This window comes from Eutrigla gurnardus (assembly GCF_963514095.1).
Source record: "Eutrigla gurnardus genome assembly, chromosome: 14".
Lineage (NCBI taxonomy): Eukaryota > Metazoa > Chordata > Actinopteri > Perciformes > Triglidae > Eutrigla > Eutrigla gurnardus.
In genome coordinates, this window is record NC_139937.1 from 11,595,601 (window position 1) to 11,619,246 (window position 23,646).

Below are 23,646 nucleotides of genomic sequence, written 5' to 3' on the forward strand. Positions count from 1 at the left end.
ATATCCGAATGATTTCAAATCACCAAATGTTCATCACAGTGACAACATGCAACCCCTTTTTCTCCTCACTTTCGTGTTTTTCATGTATAACAGAAGAGGCGAAGCTGATGAAGAACACGTTTTGCGTCGTGGTGGTAAAGAGTGACACTGCTGAGTTTGGTTGGGTATTCCCTCGGTCGCCTTTCAGAAGGAGCCACTGAACAGTCCAGACTCTGGGTTCCGTATTGCACAGCACTGCCTGCTGGTCAAAGTTGGGAACTGCGCTCTAGTGAATCAATGAAATGACTGAAATTCCATAACATCCAAGCTCCAGTTTACACGTGCATTTGTGCGCTCAGTGTGCAACGCCTCCTTAGATTAACATTTCTGATCCTATGCGTTATTTTAAATACCGGGCAATTTAAAGTGGTTCAATGTATAAGTATACATGTTGTAGTGGACGTTGTGTGCTTAGTTTTTCCACATTGTGTAGTGTGTAGAGGGGGAGGCTAATTAAAGGCAAAACTTGGAGGTTTAACTGCATTTCAGGACATGCCATAATCTTGCTCATGTCTCAGGTTTGAATGGGGGCATGGACAACCAATGTTACTGACTCTCTCTCTCTCTCTCTCTCTCTCTCTCTCTCTCTCTCTCTCTCTCTCTCTCTCTCTCTCTCTCTCTCTCTCTCTCTCTCTCTCTCCTCTCCTCTCCGTCGCTCCTCCTTATACCCCTAAACCATCCCCTCTTATTAAAACAACACGCCAATCTGTTGTAGCCCGGTAAAAGGTTTGGGGGCCGAAGCAGTCATAAAGGAGGCTCCACACACAGCCGTCTGGAAGGAATTAGACAGCGGAGGCAGAGACTTTTGGCCACTTCTCTGCGCTCTGTGTAACCTGGATGCTCGGGGAAACGATAGAAAATACTTACCTACATGCCCCACGAGACAGCAAAATACAGATGTTATCATATTTTATTTGATATTCTATTAGAGTCATTGCTGGAAACTTTTTTTTTTTAAATCCTGAGTATGATAGACGCTGCCACAGCTGATGGCATTTTTTGTTTAAAAACTTTTAAAGTATGAATGAAACTGTCAGAAGTTGATGGAGGACAATATTTATATATTTTTTGCATAGCCTATACTCTTAATTTATGCTTCTTTTTTTTGTATATGAATGATGCCAGAGTCGACCGGCATGATGTCTGTGTTTGTACACCCAAGAAACATGCGGTGTGTAGTTAATGACTCCAGACAGAATGCTAGACGCTGGTGAGTACACGCAGTCGTGAACCCTCTGAGCATCCAGCTGAGCAAACTTAGAGGAACGTAAGTCAAACTTTTTTTTAATTTATTTTTTTATTATTATTAATGAGGATCAATGTCAGCGGATTCATGAGACTCATTACTACACAAGTGTCCTTTGAAACTTTGTCGAGACTGTTTCTCCCCGTGGAGCGGCACCAGAGCCGCCGCAGCTGACCGCATCCTTCAAGGACGACCGAGAGGACAACAGCTGCTCCAAGGTAGGCGGCCGGTGATCATTTGGTCCGGTGAGCTCGCAGCTTGCTGACACAGTGATGCATGTTCCATCAGAAACCTGTCATATTAATTTTGTCGTTTGGAGACGTTGATCCCCTAAACTCTGTGTCAGATATTGCTTTCATAATTTAAAATTCTAAGGATGTTGTTAAGTATTTCATCTCAATGAAAGGAGTGATTTAAGTTGGAGGCATGCCAGCTGTCACTACAGTAGTTTATTATTATTATTCAAGCGTCTCAACGTCTCTGAGAGGTTTTAGGTTGAAAAAGCGTATTTTTTCTTCCTTCAAAATTATAGTATTATAGTTAAAGTGAGAGAAAAAAAAACTAGCACGAACATCTGCATTCCTGTTTGCGTAGCAGTGCCAGATGTGAAAATGTGCGAAACATATCCGCCCTAATCGGTCTTCTCGTCATACAAGACTACGCAGTCTCCTCTGAGCCAGTTACCGTAAGCAGGAGGATCCGTCGAATTGATGACGTCGCAAGCCGTACGTCACTCATTGAGGTTTGCGAGCCAATGGGAGGGTCGGCATCGGATACCGCGTGGTTGAGCGCGTAATTTGATGGCAAATGAGAAAGACTGCTATTTGCGCACACATGGACACTGAATGGCCTTCAGGTTTTGGACAGTAGCTTATAGGAATGCCACCTTAACACAGTGACCTTAGGTTACAATGGTTGCACACTTCTTGCTGGTTGTCACACATTAATCCCTACACAAATACACTGATACAAATAAACATCTGGCATACTCTCGTCCTCCGCCCACATTGACCTCACAGAGTGTAGATACCACAACAGGCTCATGTAAAACCCACACATCTGTGGGAATGCCCATCTGTCTAATCTTTCCTGACGTTGATCTATAATGTACAGTATAGAATTAATATCCTACACATGCAATCTGCATTCTTCTATCTTTTTATCACGCAGTATTCACACTGTGCAAACTGTGATAGAAATGATGGGGCATTTAATCCACTGTCAGTTTTATCATAATCTGTGTGAGAGTTCCTCGGGGCGGAGGAACTCAAAGCTGTCGTTTTTTTCCCCCGACAGTATTTGAAACGAGATAGAGTTTATCCACCACATCTTTTTTACGTTAGCAGCTCTTCTGCTGTGCATTGTTTAGAAATATGTCCTGCATCGCCGTTCTCCTGGAGAGCCTCCTACAGTAGCTGCCACACTAATCAGTATTAGTCTAACTTACATTTGAAAAATGACAGTTTCAGGGCACAAGTGCTTTGTATAATCAGCGCATGAGTGGACCCTCTGTCAATGCACACATGCATCCAGACTAAGACCAATATACTACCCCTAATCTTAGCCCTCCAGGGAGTACCTCTGCCGAGCGTTTGGCCCAGTCTGCTGCAGTGAGGACGGCGATCCATCCCTGGTGCCTGTTAGTGGAACATTAAGCACTTAAACAGAGATTTAATTCTTATGTGCAGCGATGTGGGCCGTCCAGTCCGTGAAGCCTGCCATACTATAGTTGGTGACGCCAGAGTAACTTTTTTTTGCTCTCTTCAATAGGTGACTCAGTTCACTGTAGACTCATCATTGCTACAGGATGTTCTTCCACACAGGGCACTGAGAAGTTTACTACTTAACAGAGGAAGCCGTTCCATGGCTGGTCTCCATTAGGGCTCACAGCAAGGCCCACGTGCCATTACTGCTCACAGCATGGGTCCTTCAGCGTACAGGACCTCAGGGGCTGGCCATGTCTAACTACTGAAGTTAGGATAGAGGGCATGTGTGCATCCCCCCTCAAACACAAAACTCCACCTACCTCATCTATTCTGCATTAATGCCACATTATGCCAATTTGTCGATGAGGTTCTGAGTTAGATTCCCATCACCTCTCAGTCACAGGGTCTCACAGCGAGGGCTAGTGTTAATGCATAGGTCCAGGAGTTACGGGACAGCAACCCAGGAGGCAACTTGTGTTTTATAATAAAGCTGTTACAGTTACATCCGTACTTTCTTTCAGGCTACTATGGGTTTCTGTCTGTTAGGTTATCTCTCAGCTGTAATTAACTGTGATTATAGGAAGTGCTAGAATAGCACTATGTGGGGAGGAAGCCAGTTATTTTAGAGCACTGTTGATAACCGTCTGAAGTCAGATAAAGGAACGTGTTGGATCAACGGCAGAGATTTCTTGGCCTTCGGGAGCGGGAGAAACCATACAGAAGCTTTTTTTTCATACAGTTCAACAGTTAGAAATCACCTTTGCTGTGAAAATGCACTTTATAGGGAAGAAAAGCAAACAAATAATCAGACGGAGGATGGATTTTAGAGTTAGGCATTCTCGAATATTTTAATTTGGCTGAAAATCTTGGAGGCTGCCAGAGTGGTGTAAGTCCAGTTGGTGGTGAACTGATTCAATTCCACCACCATGCCTGCAGTCTCTCCCCCTTCCTTCCTTTGGTATCTGCCATCTCTCCCTCTCACACTGTCTCACTTCCTTCCAACCCACCTTTTCTCTTTTCTTACTGAATACTGCAGTCTTCCTTCGTTGTCAGCTGCTCTTCCTCTCTCCATCTTCCTCTCTGTAGTACACAGTCGCATCACATTGCTTACTCCTGCTCATTTACAAAAGAAAAAAGAAAGTTAGCAATGAGTCGAAGAGCATAGTTTGTCTTTGAAATTGAGAGTGGATTTATTACAAAGTTTCAACACTTTTCAATTGAATTGAACTCAAATGATGCAACCCCCGACTGTAGCAGTAAAACACTGAGATGAAGCACATCAATGAAACTGATTTATAGAGATTAATGCAGAGCAGTCTTCTCTGATGTTGCAACCTATGTGCCTTTGCCAGTTACAGCCTTATCACACATGATTCTAATATCACACATGATTTTAATATCACACGTGATTCTAATATGACACGGAAGGTGGGGAAATAAAGGGAGAGTCAACTCCCCCGCTATGTTGTAACATTGTACCGTAGCCAGTTGTGTACCCTGTCCACCTGCCAGTCGGAAGAGCAGCATAGTGTAGTTGGCGATACTGTTTAGTCCGGGTTATAATGACAACGCTCCCACAACAACAGCACACAGTGACCACACAGGAGTTTTGTGGGTGGGAGACTGAGGAGGAGTGAGGAGGGTCATGACAGCTGTTGATTTTACGTCCGAATATAAATATACGTCTCAAAGATTATTTTACACAAATCCTAAATGAAAAAAACACATTTCCACGAGACCGTAAATCAGACGGCAGGAAACAGAAGTGTCCAGCCAGCCTTGAGGGTGTTGAGTGTGTCCACAGACAAACTCTGGAGTCTTTCCCAGCCGCTCCCTCTCCTCTGCTTCATCATCTGCTTAGAAACATGTGAGCCTTTTCCTGCATCCTGCTGCAACTGTCACAAGGGCCATCTTTACATTTAATGCCTTTAAAATGCATCCTGGCCTGTTCCAGCCCTGCCCAGTTTACACACACACACACACACACACACACACACACACACACACACACACACACACACACACACACACACACACACACACACACACACACACACACACACTTTTTGTTGGCAGAACATCGTGGATTTGAGAGGTCAAAGGTGTGTATGACTTCAGCAGCTCTTGGTTTTCCAATGCTGTCTTGGTGATAGAATATACATTACCCAATATTTCTTCAATGGATAGATAAGAGGCTTTTATCAGACCATAAATATAATTAATATATTATTTTAGCCTGTATACCATATATTGTAGCTTGCTATGCCTTCAGTGTATTTCTTTCCTCACGTATATACCCTCCACAGGTGTGAGCTGGCCCATTCTTCAAAGCATCATTAAAGTTTTATGTGAACAGCACTGATCTGGCCAGAGCCCCTGATTTATGAAGGTTACACTTCTTGTCAGCGACTACCGACTCACAATATTATAAAGATGTAAGCTTTATGTTGTCTCAGCTCCACACGGACCGGCAGGCTGTCTTTTTTGGCTCAGGTTCAGATTTATACAGCCTGTACAGAGAACGCAGTAAAGAAGCACACACATTCTACACATACTGTATAAAGGCACAAACGCACACACACACACACACACACACACACACACACACACACACACACACACACACACACACACACACACACACACACACACACACACACACATACACACACACACACACACACATTCATGTGCATTGTGCACACAGTCTGGCAAGCCTTATTATATTTAGGTTCCTTCACAGGCCTTGGAAGTGGGACCCTGCTGACAGGGATTCACTGCTCTCCTATGAGTTTAGTCAAACCATCTCGTCCTCTCTGCAGCACACACACACACACACACACACACACACACACACACACACACACACACACACACACACACACACACACTCAGAGGCTTTTTTTGCTTAGCTCATGTATTTGTGCTCAGCGTAGTGCTCAGCTGCAGCAGCGATACTTAATGGCACTCACATTTACCCCAGACAAGTCACATATATAATTTTGCTCACTGTGAAATAACATTCACAAGGGTTATTAGTGCAGCATATGGTGATACTCTATACTCTATCCCTTAAAGAAGCCTAATGGGTCCATGTAGGTTCCATGGAAGCAGATATACTTAATCTGACACTCAATTCGCTGTCAAACCACAAACCCAATTAAACATTAACATTTCAAAGATTAAATAGAAATCAAATGGATAGGTTATGAACAATATTGTGTTCTAACTGGTTAAAAAGACTTCATTTCAGATGATTTCATGGCATTGAAAGGGTATATTAGCCGATTAGAGACAACTCATTCACTCATTCATTCATTCATCAGTTCCTCTCTGCTAAACAACCATCTAGTCCCCATCCATGGGAGATAGACATTTTTGTAAAATGATCTCTGAAACAGAGCCGGTGGGAATTTAACTCAAGAGACCGTTAATGACGTTAGAGTGAGACTATTAAAGCATCCAACCCAAGGTCACCATAGGGTCAAACACACACACACACACACACACACACACACACACACACACACAGATAGTGATGGGGGTCTATCACTCACATGTGCCAAGATACAAAAACAAACAAAAAGCTGGGGTGATATCATCCACACTTCCTAATGACACCTTCAACCCGCGCGCACACACACACACACACACACACACACACACACACACACACCATATACTGACCTGTGTAGAGCCACGTACACACTACTCCTAAGTGACAACATCCACATGTGTTAATGACACCTTCACCGTCACAGATACAGATACGATTATAAGCTCTATGTCTCAGGGGCTGGGGCCGGTTCGGACGGCCACCATGACTGACGTTTTCAGTCTGCAGTTAATCTTCCTGCAGTCTGAGCTAATTGTTAGTCTTGACCTTTGCATTGGATCCCACGCCCACGAAGGTGCATGAGACGCTACGAAGAGCAAAGCACCCCGATGACTGGCAATGTCTGAGCTGCGACTCAAACACTTCAATGCGTTGGACAGCATTCAGAGGCAAAGCTTTACATGTGTGTCACAGTTTGGTTTCGTACTCTCCACCACAAACCTTTAACCAGAAGCAAGCATTTCATGTCAGTTAAGTGCAGATCATAAATAAACAAGCAGTCATAAAGCAACAAACGGCGTGTGAACGCTGCATGTGCTCCATGTGTCCGCAGTAAGGTTTCCTCCGAGATCTCCCATTTCCTCCCGCAGCCCAAACACGTGCGGGTTCGGTGAATTGTGTAACTGTGACTGTAACAGTAGGTGTGAATGTGTCTTCCCTGGCCATGGAGGTTTTTTATCAAAAGAGTTGTGATGACTTCTTGTCTTCATTTCTTTTAATATATAATCCAAACATTGACAAATCATTTCAGATCATTTCTCCTGAGAAGTGACTGAGTTCATCAGAAGTTGATGCTGGGAGAGTTTGTTCTGCACTACCTTATATAGTTGTGAAACATTACACACACATGCAGTACGCGCACAAACTAAAGGAGGTCTAAGGTGAAACCCACGCTCAGTTTAACGCAATTAAAAATGTGTGTTTTTACAGACACACACACACACACTCCTCTCCCTCTCTCTTCCCTGGTGTAATGAGGTTTTATATGTGCATTTGTGTGCATATGAGTTTGCGTTGTGTGTGTATAGTGTGTGTCAGGGGTCTTGTAAATGAGCGGCTGACGTTAAGAGCCTTGCCACGTGCCAGAGGAGGCCTGCTACACTGGTTGTGGCCTTCCCATCCAGCGATCAAATGAACAAGGCTTTATGTCTGAGCCAAGGGGTGTGTGCATACTCCTCTCTCTCTCTCTCTCTCTCTCTCTCTGCTAATTTCTCAATATCTCTTCCTTTGTCTTTCTCTTGCAGTCTCTCTAGAAATCATTCTCCTTTTCTGCTTCCACTCCTCTTTTCATGTCTTTACTTCTTTCTCTTTGACGTCGTCCGCCCCTCTCCCCTTCTGTCTACTGTCTTCTGTGCTCCCTCCCTCCATCTGTCTTAGGTGTGGTGTGAAGGACTCTTGCCAAATCACAAACATTGCTAGGCTGTGTGTACTCTCTCTGTTGATGATTTTATTGCTCATCCTGATTTACGTTATTTGCTTTCCTTGACTAAACTTACACGTGTAACTTACATGTAATGCCCCCCCCCAAAAAAAGGGAGTTTAAAATCTTTAGAATGCAGCTCAAAGTATCAAAATGACGTTTTTATTTCCGCGTCTATTTAATCCGAGACACGATGCTCTTGCTACAGGAAGGCGAGGAGGTGAAGAAGCACACATGCAGCATTAAAACATCTAAAAGGCTCTTGTCTTCTTCTTCCCACGGAGATATAAACAGATGACATCACAGGGTGGTCCGCTCTGCGTTGAGCCGAGCTGAGCCACGCTGAGTGGGTCTCCGCTGGTCTGCCAAACAGATGGCGGTAGCAACGTAATAAGAGCTGGAAACAAACTTCGGGATTTTGAGCAGAAGAGTTTGAGCAGAGATTAGACAGAAAGGCAGGGAATGTCCTTCGCCAGTGCCCACATGAAATAAAGCCCCACACAGAATAAACTCCCATGGTCTGTCCTTGTCTGAAAATCTTTTTGAACCAGAAAAAAAAAATCATAATAGTTTGTCTCATTTAGAAAGCACTCAGAACACTTGGCAGGGCCAGCCAGCCTGTTGCTTAATTGGGTCAAGAAATCTTGTAACGTGCGCCCACCCACACTAACGGGGGAGCTGGAACAATCGGCTACTCACAAATGTCTGACATTTAGACAGGGATTGTGGGGAGGTGTAGAGGGAAGGAGAGGGGGACAGGAGGAGAAACTTTACTGCTTTCTCCACCTGGGCTTGTTATAATCAAACAAGGTTGAGTGTGCTGTAGAAGAGTTGCATATTATTAAAGCCTAATAAATTCTACTGCTGGTATGGACGTGTTTTCTATGTATGCTGCGTAAAAAAATACTTAAAGTAGTAAAACAGCTTCATCCCATAGCATTTTGGCTTGTCATTCATACACTAGAATATGTTTTTTGTACTACACTGACTAAATGTAACCCGTGTCCACATTCTGTTCCTAGATGAAGTGTCAGAGAGCCCTCACCTACCTGCGGATATTTGGGACCACCATGTTCGGCGTGTCCCTCTTGGTGGGCATCTCCACGGCCTACATCATGGGCTACCAGTTCTTCACCACGGCACGCAATCACCTATCCTTCGGCCTGTACGGCGCCATCTTGGTCGTCCACCTCGTCATCCAGAGCCTCTTCGCGCTCTTAGAACACCGAAACATGCGGCGGTCCCTCGAGACGCCGATCAAACTGAATAAAACCCTGGCGCTGTGCATCGCGGCGTATCAAGAGGACCCCAACTACCTGAGGAAGTGCCTGGTGTCGGTGAAGAGGCTGACATACCCGGGGATCAAAGTGATCATGGTGATCGACGGGAACAATGACGACGACCTGTACATGATGGATATTTTCAAAGAGGTCATGGGATGGGACAAGTCGGCCACGTACGTGTGGCGGAGTAACTTTCACAGCAGAGGGGCCGAGGAGACGGACGAGAGCTACGCCGAGAGCATCCAGCAGGTCTCCAGGCTGGTCCTGAACAACAAGTGTGTGTGCATCATGCAGAAGTGGGGAGGGAAGAGAGAGGTCATGTACACAGCCTTCAAAGCACTGGGCAGGAGCATGGACTATGTGCAGGTACATCAGCGAAACTAGAAATGTATATATTTTTAGCTCTTACTTTATCAGCAATGGTACGTTGTGGTTTCTTTGTTTCCTTCTTTTGACAAATGTACTTATTGTAAGTCGCTTTGGACAAAAGCGTCTGCTAAATGACCTAAATGAAAATGTAAATATTAATAGATGGGTTTAAATGAAAAGAAATTACAACTAAAATGGGAGGGACAAAAAGAATGCGCCGACAAGAAGTGAAATAGTACAAATTGGACACGTTTGTCATATTCAGTTGTATGTGTGGTCTGTGTGTAAATCTCTGTAGATGTAAAACAAGGACAGCTGACATCAGTGAAAGGGAAGAGAAAGAGAGATGGAGAAAGAGTGAAGGAGGCGGAGGGGCTCTGCCAAACCAAACATGGGGTCCACAAAGAGTCTTTTGTATTGCTTTTTACTGTAGACGGACGGTGGCTGTGTGCATCGTGGTTGGGAAGTGTAGCGTGAAGAAGGGCAGCGGTAGCTTATGTCTAACAGATCTGTTTCACAGAGCTGAGTGTTACATCATCTACACGAGTGGTATTCAAGAGTCAGGGCCCCGAACACTGTCAAAGAAAAGGTAACATTTGGTATGGATGTGTTTGCTGGCAAACAATCTAAAAATAGCTGAAAGTTGAACATGATTAAGAGTGACCCATGTATGTTAACGACACTTTAATTATGTCTTTGGGAAAGCCAGTTCCCAAGGGGTGTTTGGCGGGCTCCTACGGTCTAATAATGCTAACATTGTGTGGTGATGTGGCTTAAAATACAAACAGGAGCTAAACGCATTAACAACAGTGCCAAGCTGGCAACATACAACCTGATGGAAGCCTGTTTGCATCCTGCACCCTGTCAATGTTCAAATAAATATGGGCTGTAGTAGAGATAAATATTCTGGTTGTGAACCGAGAGCATAGTTCTATTCAACCCAAGTGAGACTGTGTAACTTCCATAGTTTGGCCAAAACACCAAGTATAATCCCTTCATATTTGCTTTCTAATAGTCAGCTGGTATTGCAAAAGAAAAAAAAATGAATTGAGTAAAACTGAACAGATCCCTCTTTACTCTATTATCATTACAATAATTTTTTTATGAGTTTGCAATCCCCAAAAAATGGGAGTTGAAGCCGAACACCTCGGTGCTGTCTAACACCTGCAGGTGGATGCAGCCTGCCAGGTTTGTTTTACAGAGATTTCAAAAGAACTTACTGCAACGCTGCCAGGAATCATGCCAGTACTCTTCAACAAAGGAGGGACAGTGTTGCATGCCTTTTTACTATCATCAGGCTCGGCTTCCAGCAGATGTGTTCTGTTAATAGGAATTGGGCTCCGGGTTTGTTTTCATCAGCTGATTTTGTTACAAAGGAAACCATTACCATTTATAGAAGAAAAAGAGAATCAAAAAGAAACGCTGCCAGCTTGCCCCAATGAGATTACGTTACATTACTTGATTTAGATAAAGAAAAACTCTCCAAGCCGTGTGCCTTTTTACACAACAGTAACAGATGATCTTGGGCCCTGAAACACGGGTAACTCACTGTCTATGTTCTGGGTTTTACTCAGGTGTGTGATTCTGACACGATGTTGGACCCGGCGTCATCGGTGGAGATGGTGAAGGTTCTAGAAGAAGACATGATGGTGGGAGGCGTTGGAGGAGATGTGCAGGTTAGTTATAAAACTTAGAATCCTTTTCATATTCCTTGCAAGTGACACATTAACAAAGAGTATCAATTATGTTTTTTTTTTCTTTTTCGCTGAACCTCCAACCTTTTATTTTTTGCCACCCTAGATCCTGAACAAATATGAGTCCTGGATCTCCTTCCTGAGCAGTGTGCGGTACTGGATGGCCTTCAACATTGAGCGGGCCTGCCAGTCTTACTTTGGTTGTGTGCAGTGCATCAGCGGGCCTTTGGGAATGTACCGGAACTCCCTCCTGCATGAGTTCCTCGAAGACTGGTACAATCAGACTTTCATGGGTTCCCACTGCAGTTTTGGGGATGACCGCCACCTCACCAACAGAGTCCTGAGCCTCGGGTACGCGACCAAATACACCGCTCGGTCAAAGTGCCTCACTGAGACGCCGATCACATACCTGCGGTGGCTCAATCAGCAGACTCGATGGAGCAAGTCCTATTTCAGAGAGTGGCTGTACAACTCCATGTGGTTCCACAAGCACCATCTGTGGATGACGTATGAGGCCGTGATCACAGGCTTCTTCCCGTTTTTCCTCATCGCCACCGCCATCCAACTCTTCTACCAAGGAAGGCTGTGGAATATTCTGTTGTTTCTGCTCATTGTGCAGGCGGTGGCGCTGATCAAGGCTTCGTTCGCCAGCTGCCTCAGAGGCAACATCGTCATGGTGTTCATGTCCTTCTACTCCGTACTGTACATGTCGAGCCTGTTGCCGGCCAAAATGTTTGCAATAGCGACCATCAACAAGTCCGGGTGGGGGACGTCTGGGAGGAAAACGGTGGTGACGAACTTCATCGGTCTGGTTCCCATATCCGTCTGGTTCACCATCCTCTTCATTGGGATTATCTACACGGTCATCCTGCAGACTAGAAAACCCTTCCCTGAATCCGAAAAGCTGGTTCTGGTCATAGGGGCGGTTGTCTATGCCAGTTACTGGGTCGTTCTGTTGACGTTGTACACCGTGCTCATAAATAAGTGCGGTAAGAGGAAGAAGGAACACTACGATATGGTGCTGGATGTATGACTTACAGAACTCTCTTTTATGGGTGTTTTCCCTCAAATCTTGTTGTCACACAAATTTTTTTCAGATGCCGAGCAGCTCTGGAGGCAAAATTGGTTGAGTTCAACCGAAATGGGCAAAGAAGCAGTGTTTCTTTTCAAACTTGAATGGCAGGAGCATATAGATGACAGGGGCTGATGATTTTTCTTTCTGCTCATTCATGACCACAGTATTCAGGCTCTTGGTGTACCTGGAATACATTTAGCTGAAGATCGGCTATTGTAAACTCACTAGCTAGCTGATTACTCAGTATGGCAAGATTAAATATATATCGCAGTTGGCAGCAAGAGTGCTAGGCTTTGTAATATTAGCTACCTCTTACTCACGTCATTTTCACTGGGCTTAACAATTCAGCCAAAGAAAACTTTTTTGTATTTCCACCCATTGGGGTTTAACTTGACTAGTACAAATATTTTACCTCCAGAGCATCGTCGTGTCTCGAAGAAATGTACATTCTGATTAGCAACAGATCTACGTATTGCCCCCACTAGGGAAGAAAAAACTCCCACATATCTTCAAGTTCAAGTTCAATATGAAAAGGCCAGCGCCCTGTCACGCTGTTTCCACTATCGAGGATTACATTCTTAATCCTAAAAGATGCTGAGAGAGGCTACCGCCATCACTATTCATGTTCTGTAAATCACATGAATAGGTAAGGCAAGCCATTTTAGCATAAAAAACAAACAATGATTTATCCTGCGTCTTTTTAAAGATGCCACAGCTTCAAAGTTCTTAGCTCTGAGGGCAAAGCGTTGGCTTATCTCGCGAGTCTCTCTTAGGAACAGCCACAATATCGATTTCAGGGTGCAGAAAGGGCTTAACAGCAAAACGCTGCTCTCTTTCTCTTGTTGCACTCATCTCAAGTGGGAAGGATTTCCTCATAGTCTTCACACATTATTAATGTATTTATCTATTTCAACGGAAGACATTTTTATTCTGTCACTTTCAGCAATTCATAATTGCAACTCCTAAATATCAACGGTAGTGCAAAGCTGCGGTGTGTATATGTTGAATGTGAAAAAGTTGCAACATCCCCAGAATTGTCCGACCATGCTATTAAGAGGCTGCAACATCCCCCTTGTGTTCGAACGTCTGGAAGCGTCTTGTTGTTGTTCCCATATGACGTGAATGCAGTATTTCTCTCAACGTTTACAAAGTGAAGAATCTCAAACTGATCACTGATTGGTGGATGTAATCTCAGCCGGATCAGGTGACCAGGTGAACATGTGACCAGAAGAGGGATGGCGTATCATTGCTGCTGTGACTGTTTTATTTTTTACAGAAAACAATTACATTTCTTTTTTTGACATGAATGATGGGTGTATGTTGGAAAAAATGTTTTTTTTAACACTATTATTGTTAATGTATTTTTTTTCTCTCTACCAAGTTGAATGATAACCACCAAGTAGACACGGCGGACGTGTTCCAATCCAAAGATTTTGGTGATTTTTTTGCCTTCCACGTGTCCTTGCTCTCTTCCTTTCTTCACATACTGTATTAAGGACAGTGCTGCTTCACCCCTCTGCTTCCTTGCATTGTGTAGAAGGAGCGGCAACGGGAGGAGCACATTTGAGAAGAATACAAAACAATGCACCAAATATAGGAGAAAATTACTACCTGATGACAGGAATGTGAATAAGGGCACTTGATGGAAGGGAACAGCATTTTGGAATGAAGAAGTCCAGTGTTTGCTGTAGACCAGGAGCAGGCATGAGTTTAATTCTTATGCACTTTTATGTCTCTCCTGTCGTCCAGCATGATGCTGGACGTAATCAAGATGAAATACCTCAGTGGTTCTCTTTGCATCGCATCAAGGCATTAGGATGCCATCCAAAGACTGATGCATTATGAAGTAATTTATGATCTTTTTGTGATATTAAATATAAAAATGTCTTTTTTTTTGTATACGCAGTTCCTTATTAAGTCAAAGCTGGATTTCTCTGCCTTGTCAGCCTTTTGCTGTAGCCGTTTACTTCTTGTTACTTTGTATTTCAATGCATTTTATATACATAGACATTATTATTCTATTTTTGCTTAGCTACCAAAGATTCTTTATTTTCACTCGTGTTCTTTTTTTATAAGAAAAATGGGAAAATGTATCTGTTGGATGCTTTCAACTGTTCTGACAATGACGTGTGTATCTGACCAAACAATGTGAAATTATGAGCTGGGGGGTTTGTCTGCAATAACAATAAAAATGCAATTTGTAGGGATAAGTTATTGATTTCAAGAGAAGCGATGGACCTGTGTTTTTGTACTTTGTACTTTGATAGAAAACCAGCATATTTATATAAGATAATTCTGTGGTTTATAGGATTCTGTAATTATTCAGATGTCCTCTGGTATACATGTACAACCCCAGCGGTTCCATTTAGTCTAGACTGCAAACCAATAAATGCATCTAGAAATGATCTTTTAAGTATACCTAACATGCTAAAATGGTTGTTTCAAATTCATTGCAGTGATGAAACTAAGTGGAGTTGTGCCTCCCGTCTTCAGTTCTTTAATACAATGAACAATGAACTTTAATCCAAAACATTTGCACAAATATTGAATTATATGCAAATTATATGTATTCTAAGTTTCGAGGTGCCTGAGTGAGCAATAAAGAAAGAAAATTGAGTGACATTTTTACACACTTTTAAGGAGAGGTTTTATTCCGAGGTTTAACGAACGAGACCAACAATTGAACCATAAGGGTGTTTTCATGCCAAACTAGTCATGGGCAGTGTTATCGTAAAGCACTTTTGTGTTGTGCCAAATAAAAATTTTCTTTAAAATTGCTGCTGTTGGAGTTTTTATTTGAATTTGTATTTATCTAATTGATGAAGCTTAGGATGTGCCCCTATTCCCAGTAGCCTCGAGGATCTTTACGCTGCCTGAGCCGCACTCCTGATGGCTGTCATGCAGGAGACTGGCCACTTTGCTGAAGGACGTGCCTGTGAAGCCTACATCCCACTTCCACCAGATAGCACCGGGAGCTCCACCCCTGGCAGCAACACTCCTCCACCAGGTGGTCATACTTGGAGTTCTTCCTCTCAGTGTTTTCCTACTCAAACTTATGCCTGTGTTCCAGGGCGGTTCTAGGAACAGAGCTTTAGGAGCGCTGCACCCAATGATCCTAAATATTGTTCTGAATGTGAATCATACCATACCATGATGCTGTTGGGGGGGGGATGCACCCCTAAAAACAGGCTAGATATGCCTATGCTGTGTTCACTGAATTAAAACATGGAGGCATTTGATATATAAACCTTCAATATGACAAACCCATGCACCAAGAAGGTTGAAACAATCAAGAAAATAACTTTCCATAGTACACACTTTTAATGTTCTTCATTTGCGTGTTGATTTGTTGTTTTGTCACATCCATTTTCTGAAATACATAAATGCATCTGCCACCTAAAAAGTGCATTCTTAATAAATAAATCCTCTTCTGTGTGGGAGGTGTAGGATTGGCATGAGTATGTGTAAATCATTGGAATGAAAGATACTGTTTAATTATTTGATTTAGTTAATATCGAATAAACTCTCCTTCTGTTACACTTCTCAGCTATGTAAATGTCTCAGAAAGCCAAAAAAAAGAAGAAAATTCATCAGAATAACAGCTCTGTATTTCCAACCATTTACCATTCAACTTAAACCAAATGATTCAAGGTTACTTAGCATTTTATTTAGACAAACAGTATAAAGCAATATATTGTTTAACCATGGTCGTTACTGTAATTTTCTCCTGTTTGATTGGATTTCTGTTGATTCTTGTTTCTTCACGTGTCTGAGTAGTAGCCGGGGTCGTCACCGCACACATAATGACACCGTCATTTTCCGCGAATCAGAGTTTCCCTGAAATGGTGTTAAGAGACTTGGGGAAATTGGGTGTTTATATTCTTGTTGGGTTTAATTGTGAACTTGATGTCCTGTACTTTATAATGGAATCACTGTTCAGTTTTTAATTTTAGAAACAATATGCTGCCATTAATAAGTAAGTGAGTTCTGAGAAAGTGTGCGGTCCAAAGGTGAGTCGGTCCATCTGAATATTTGCCAGAATTCCCAGACGGCCAGTCGACGCACAGACATGGATGTTCAGCCCTTAAGAGGAACCGTGTTGTTTGTGTGGGTCTTACAATAGGTGTGTGCGACCAAAACTAGGCTTTTGGCTGTGCATGTGTGTGTGTGTGGTTGTGTGCGTGTGTGTGTGTGTGTGTGTTAGTTTTGTGTTGAACTAGAGGAATCAAGAGAAGGAGAACAGAGCTCCTTTATTCCACTAGTGTATCAGAGGGTAGACAGTTGTCAAGGCACAACTAAGCTCAATTACACGCACACACACACACACACACACACACACACACACACACACAAATGTTGTTCCTCAGTATCTAAGACGTGCAAATGCTGCTAAAAGCTAAAAGTCTTATCTTATCAAATGAGTTTGTTAAATTGTGACATTAAATGACTTATCTTGATGTTAATGACCTGTTTGTTTGAACATTTTTTTTCATTTTCTGTCAGATCGCCTGTGCTGGCTGTCTCTACTGGCACCATTAATGGAAACTTTAAGGGATCAACAGCCCATAGCTTGTATTCTGAAAATGGTCAGGGATCCAAATTAGTTTTTTCCACTGATGTCACCAAGTTTTCATTACATTGCCATAGCAATTTACTGTATAGGAGAGATTATTTATCTGCAGCAGTAAATGATAGGACTGGCAACATACACAAAAGACCAAAAACAACAATGAACAGTAAAAGTATTGCCTATGGAGGGAAAGCCTTAATTGTTTTATTCTTGAAATATTCACTATATAAAACACCAAATACTAGTAGAAATAGTCCCCAACAAATACATGCACACTATTTACTAAAGTGCCCACATGTTTGAAATAATGTATTTATATATTAATAAACTGCTGATATAAAAGGAAGTTTTCACATATGGTTTGTTTTCTTTGGTAAACACCAAATGTATCCTTCAATAACACAAAACAAAGTTTTGCATGCTAATAAATGACCAACCATCATTCGTTAAGCAGCCAATTCTAGCCAGATAGATTAAAAGATTGGAAGATTTAAAGAACACTGTTGCAGAACCTACTGATGACCCAGTCAGTTCTTACTCCCTCTCTTACCAAAGGGACTTTTCAGTGGATGAACAATAGTTAATACACGGCACTGTACACTAATACACTAAAATAGAAACAAAGTCCAAAATTGTCTATTTTCCATATATTTTTCCATTTTAGATTAACTGCTTATTTTTATTCAGGTCTTAAAGAATTTTTCGGTTGAGGAGGAGGATTTCTACACAAAGATGCTAAAGTCATCAATTATTGCTACAATAGATTTGCTTTGAATCTTTACTTTGAAATAGGTATCTGTGTGGGTATTTGCCAACGTGCATAAAAGATACTAACTGTAATCATTTCTAAATGCCTGAAATAAAACTATGGGGCAGTCGTCCTCCGATCAGAAGAACAGCCGTTCGGTTCCTGGCTCCTCAGTCTGCATGCAGAAATGTCCTTGGGCAAGATACTGAACATCAGTGTTTGCATGTGTGTGAATAGGAAAATAGGCTGAATGTAGTGTAAAGCGGTTGAAAGGCGCTATAGAAATTCAGGTCCACTATTATCATTTGCACAGACTTTTGAAACTCCCACTAGATGAGACATCAAATATTCACCAAGTCTTTTACGAACCATATCTGCAGTACTTTCTCTGCGTCTGTTGTCTCGCACTGAGGTCATTGTCATCCACGCAGAGGAGAATAGCACATGTGGGCAGAGCAGCAGCACATTGGAAGCAGCCAGACTTTTCTCTCAGTGCGTCAACAGACAACGCCATCGCTGCTTTATCTCTGCCAAATACATTACAGCACTGCTTAGCACTGTGGCTTGCTAAGCTAATGGCTCCCTACTGGCAAAATGTCTCCAGCAGCTGAGCGAATCATACCCTGCTTGTCCCTCTCAGCTGGTTACGACTGCCTACTACTGCCCCTAAGCCCTCAGCCTGAAATCCTTACCGTTCCATTACTCACTTTTATCACATCAAATGTACTTCACAAGGACAGATTGCACCACAGGATGTGAAACCTTTGCACAACTTGGCTGTAAAGTCCTTCGAGCTTCACAGCCCTCATGTGAAACTATGTCGAATGTGTTTTCTATGAGTTGAACCATTGGAAGGTTGCAGTTCATTTTGCGGAACAATAAAAAATTATCAAATCAAAATCACAAGTTCCCGTCACTGATAGGAGTGTCCACCGTTTTTGCACATACTGCGGTTTAACTGTGTTGGAAGTGTTATAGTTGAGCTGGCTATGAATTATGATAGATATGTGACAACCCGTGAACATGGAACTCTCATTTACACAGAGGTAGCGATCCATTTATATCTCTTTTTTGTTTAAGTTTTGTTTTGTTCGTTGTTCGTGTTTCAAAAATGTTTAAAACTGCAATTGTTTAGTCCGGGGAAAAAAAATGTTTCCCTGGAAACGACTGCAGTTTAGTTGTACGGGAACATGAGGTAGGAGGGTTGCTTTCAGCTGTCTTACATAATGTGTCATAAAGAGACATCTAAAGGGGTCAGAGTCAGCAGAGAGGCAGTTTTTCATAGTCATTATTCATGTCATCTCGGGCACAAAGTAAATATTCAAGGTCCTTCTGATCATAAGCAGCGCATGTGAAGGCTTTTGAATTCACCATGTCGGAATAGAAACCATTCATTTCTTCATATGAAATGAACCTTTCCTCATATCTCATACGTCTCCGCTACAGTTTATTAACTTTTGTTGGAAAGAAACTTCTTGCGTTATGTTAGGCTGCTCTTTCTACTTTTACACAATGAAACACTAACAACGAATGTGATAACTATTCTGATGCCAGCTGGACATAAAACCATGATATTTGCTTTTTCCAATAATCGAATCCAATAATCTAATAATGTGGATTATGGTTAACATTTTTGGTTAATCCACGTTGTGACCATGTTGTCACCGTTGTCATCATTTATACCCGTCCAGCTCTAATAACCATCTGTCAAACAAGTTAGAGGAAGAAGAACAACTTGGCAACACACCAGAGTCATCTAATGGGTCTACCCTGCACGGGATGAACTCTCTGGCTTTTCACTTTGGAGTCATTTTGTTGTCGAGCTGTCTTGAGCTCCTTGTCTCATGATTTAGAAGTAAAACCAGATTTCCCTGTCCTGTTGTCCCCGATGGTCTAGTGGTCAGGACTCCTGGTTTAGATCCATGTGGTCTGGGTTCAATTCCTAGTATGGGAACAGTTTGTACCAAACTTCGCCAGGAAATGTGCCCCAAGTGTTTGATGCTCACCACAGATTGTCTCTTATTGCCCCATTTATACATTAGATTTATGGGGACACAAATAGTTCTGTTTTTTAAGTTTTTTTGGTTGTTGTTGTGGATTTAGATCATTTTTTCATCCCCATTTAACAAAAAAAAAAGTAAAAACATAACAAATTCACCATTTGTTGCTCCATGAGTGCTGACCACAAGACTGTTTGGATCAACAGGTCACAGAGATCTGGTTTTACCTCTAATTTATGAGGCAAGAAGCTCAACAGCCGAATGAATACACGCTCAACATTTAAAAAGGGAAACAAATATTGTTGGGATTTGAACCCAAAACCATTTTGATGCTAAGACTCTAACAGCTGAGCAGCCTGAAAATGTATTTCCTCTGTAGGTTGAAGAAATGCAGCATCAGTCTCATTTTCTTTTCTCTCCCAGACAAGCTGTAGAAAAGTGGGTTTGAACTTTGCCTGAGACATATCTTCTCAGTGTTTTGTCACCTGTAAACAACTACTAAAAAAATGTAGTTTCCAAATGTCATTAATTGTGATTTTGCAACAACTTCTACTTCTGAATTTCTGCTGTGGACCTACGAGGTAGGAGAGAGAACAGCCACCTGATTAGAGACGGGGACATGAAGGTCTGGTTTGGTTCGATCTTTGTAAATCACAAGAAGACAGCTCAACTACAAAATTATTGTAAAATCAAAAGCCATAAAGTCCATCCATCCAAAGTTCTCTCTCTGTATTTGATGAATATGGTATTCTCTCCGTCCCAGTAGTATAATGGCACGTTATGCACCACGGTCTTCTATAATGTCACATTTACTCGCGGATTGCCAGTAATATTGATGTATGATTCACTCCAGAGAAGAATGTTGGATGGATTTGCAACGTGTGCAGAATAATGTCACAAATCTATGAACACTCACTCTCAATACTGTGGCCAACATGTGCAAAAGACTAGCTGTAAATTATACAGTACATGAATGGGAAATTTTAGACTAGAAAAGACTCAAAAGAGCTCTCACTCAAGTCAGATGAAAGGTGATGCATGGAAAAAGGAGTGACAGCAGCCCTTTGTTTGGTGCGCCAGAGGTTTAGTTACACAGGAGGCTGTAAAATTGGAAGGCAAACCGACCGCAAGCTGGCCATAGAAGTCACAGCACGCGTACGTTTGTGCCTGTTGTTACTTCCTGACCGAGTAAGTGCAATTAATTCCTCACAGAGGCTTTGGCGTTTTAATTATTGCTATCAGATTGCATTTTAAAACAGTCGTGAGTTAAATCCGCTGCAGCTGCTCCACAAAGGGAGTGTGACGTAGAGGTGGAAAGAGAGATATCAGACTATCACTATTGATTCAAACCCAATATTCTTCAATAAATGCATTGAAAGACATGTGAAAATAATTTGCACGAGCTGATTGGATGGCTAGTTTCCAGTCTGTCATGGGTTTTCTGGGGGGGACGACAACGCTGCCAGCAACTGATCACTTCAAAGGATTTCCTGCTTTCTCGTTTTCTTAAGTCATAAACATTTGTTCGTACTTTTCAGTTGTCCAATCTCCCAGATGTTCAGCTTCTTTCTAAACACGGTTTCTTTCAGAGCCAATCATGGATTTGAGATCTGTGTGTGATGGTAACTGGCCCTGGGGTCCCGGGGTCTCGGTTAATTGACGTGTCAGGGTGGGGTGTTCTTCACAGCTTGACGTATTCCATGCACCCCTGGCCTGTGGAGTTTCTCACTGTGTTTGGGGGGTAAAGACACGTAAGTTCAGACAGTTTAAGAAAAAGCCCTCACCCCATGCTTCCTTCACCACCCTGATTCTTCCTCTTCCACCTCTTTCTTTCTGTTTGGCTCTTTCTTTTCCTCCTCCTGTCTGCACTTCACCCATGTCTTTCACCTCATATCCCCACATCTCCCTCCTCCGACTCCATTTTACCTTTCTCTTCCTTTTCCTCTCCTCTGAACCCTCTAACCACATAATGAACCTCATTCAGGGCTTTAATTGTTTTAAAAACTCCCATGTGTTCTAAGGCCTCAGACAGAATTAAAGCAGTCATTGATGATGGTAAACCGTTTTCTCTTTGGACAGCATGCAACGCATATTTTGAATGTAACCATCACATTATTAAAAACACAAAACTAAAATCCAATGGTGTTGTTTATAATGAATAATATTTGATGGTCGTCGATGTCTGTCTGGTAAAACTGGAGCTGCTAAGTGGGGCTTTAGTGGGTGACGTTGGTAGAGTCCAGATGTTTGTTCCCCCACGGCCAAATGGCTGACCACCCACAGCTTTAGCACACTCGCGATTTTTCACACACGGTAAGTCGGATGTCTTTGTTCTATCAGTTCTGATAAGATATCACTCAACCCTGAATGGATTCACACAAAAAGGAATGGTACTATGACAAACCTAACTACTACAAGGTTGACTTTTCTTGACTTGCAAAATGATCTTATGTATTTCATGGCATGATAACAGGATAAGAAAAATTACATTTGTCTCTAGCGTCCATATTTCTTCTGAAATAAGGTCCCATGAGCGACACCGGAAGGGAAGGGACTCCACTTATCTATTAGATAGTTATTACTGATGTAGCAGCGTGTAAGCTACAGCCTTTTACTGTTGTAGCTGGTCACAGCTGAACTAGTTTGAATTAGAAATGGCCATTGGGATATATTTATGTGTGTGCATGTATGTGACAGACATATATATATATATATATATATATATATATATATATATATAGAGAGAGAGAGAGAGAGAGAGAGAGAGAGAGAGAGAGAGAGAGAGAGAGAGAGAGAGAGAGATCCAGCTGTGGTTTGATTCCCATAGCGAGGGGGAAATAAGATTATGCCTTAATGCCTGGAGAGAAGTTCACAGCTGGGAGGATGGACCACAGTGTGTGTGTGTGTGCCTATGGGAGTGAGTGTGGTGAGTAATGTTTCTGGATTGTAATATTGTAGGTCAGATTTGGGAAATGGTCAGTCTAATGAACATTTCAGTTTATTTTTATTCCTACGCAGCCATTCTGTCAAGCAATGGGACAATAATATAAGAAAATATAAGAACATATAATATAAATTCCCATTTATGTGAGAACTCAATTAATTGTGTATATGAGTATTTTAATACTTATATATTCATGTGGTTTATCACTTATTGGCCTTGGTCAAATACATGTCAGTGGAATAAAACATATTTTTAGTTCATTAACTGATAACTCAGGCTCTGTTCACTGATGGTCTCACAATGATCATATGAAATGACTATATTTGTATGTTTATAGAAGGCCACGTATCCCTGTGAAATTCAAGTCTCAACTGACAGACAGTCATGGGGCTCAGGGGACAGTGAGGGGGGGCGTGGGGGGGGGGGGGGGGGGGGGGTAGTGATAATTCATTTGTAGAGTATATCCAGTCATCCCTGCCTTAACAGGAGCCATGTGTCCTCTTTCTTTTTCTCTCCTTGTATCTCAGTTTGTGTCTCTTGTTTGCTGTGTGTCTGTGTGTCTGTCTCTCTCTCTCTCTCTCTCTCTCTCTTTCTCACACACACACACACACACACAAACACACACACACACACACACACACACACACACACACACACACACACACACACACACACACACACCCACACACACACGTGCCACCTGAATCCCACAGTGCACATTGCAGACCCTAATTTGATAAAGCTGAGTAAATTTGACCTCTCCCAGTGGAAGCTGATTAAAGGAGCACTGACTCTCTTTATGTTGGCTCGTTGACCGCTTCAGGTTCTGGATGGTGATAAAGATGACAATAGTTTGGGGACTGCATGGACATGCTGTTAAAAACCTCCTCAAACATGGAGCACAGTGTAGAGCAGAGGCTCATGGGCGTTTTTGCA

The 23,646-nt window shown here is 42.3% G+C and overlaps 2 protein-coding genes across 2 annotated transcripts in view; both read left to right on the forward strand.

The window, feature by feature from the left end:
- atad2 (ATPase family AAA domain containing 2) overlaps positions 1-23,646 on the forward strand; it is a 255,552-nt gene that overhangs the window by 212,578 nt on the left and 19,328 nt on the right. The gene's annotated exons all lie outside the window — the stretch shown is intronic.
- On the forward strand, positions 1,014-15,205 carry has2 (hyaluronan synthase 2). The gene is made up of 4 exons (XM_084027722.1): positions 1,014-1,503; positions 9,050-9,676; positions 11,254-11,355; positions 11,480-15,205. Exons 2-4 carry the CDS (start codon positions 9,050-9,052, stop codon positions 12,404-12,406), a joined length of 1,656 nt encoding a protein of 551 aa, XP_083883848.1. The 5' UTR covers positions 1,014-1,503; the 3' UTR covers positions 12,407-15,205.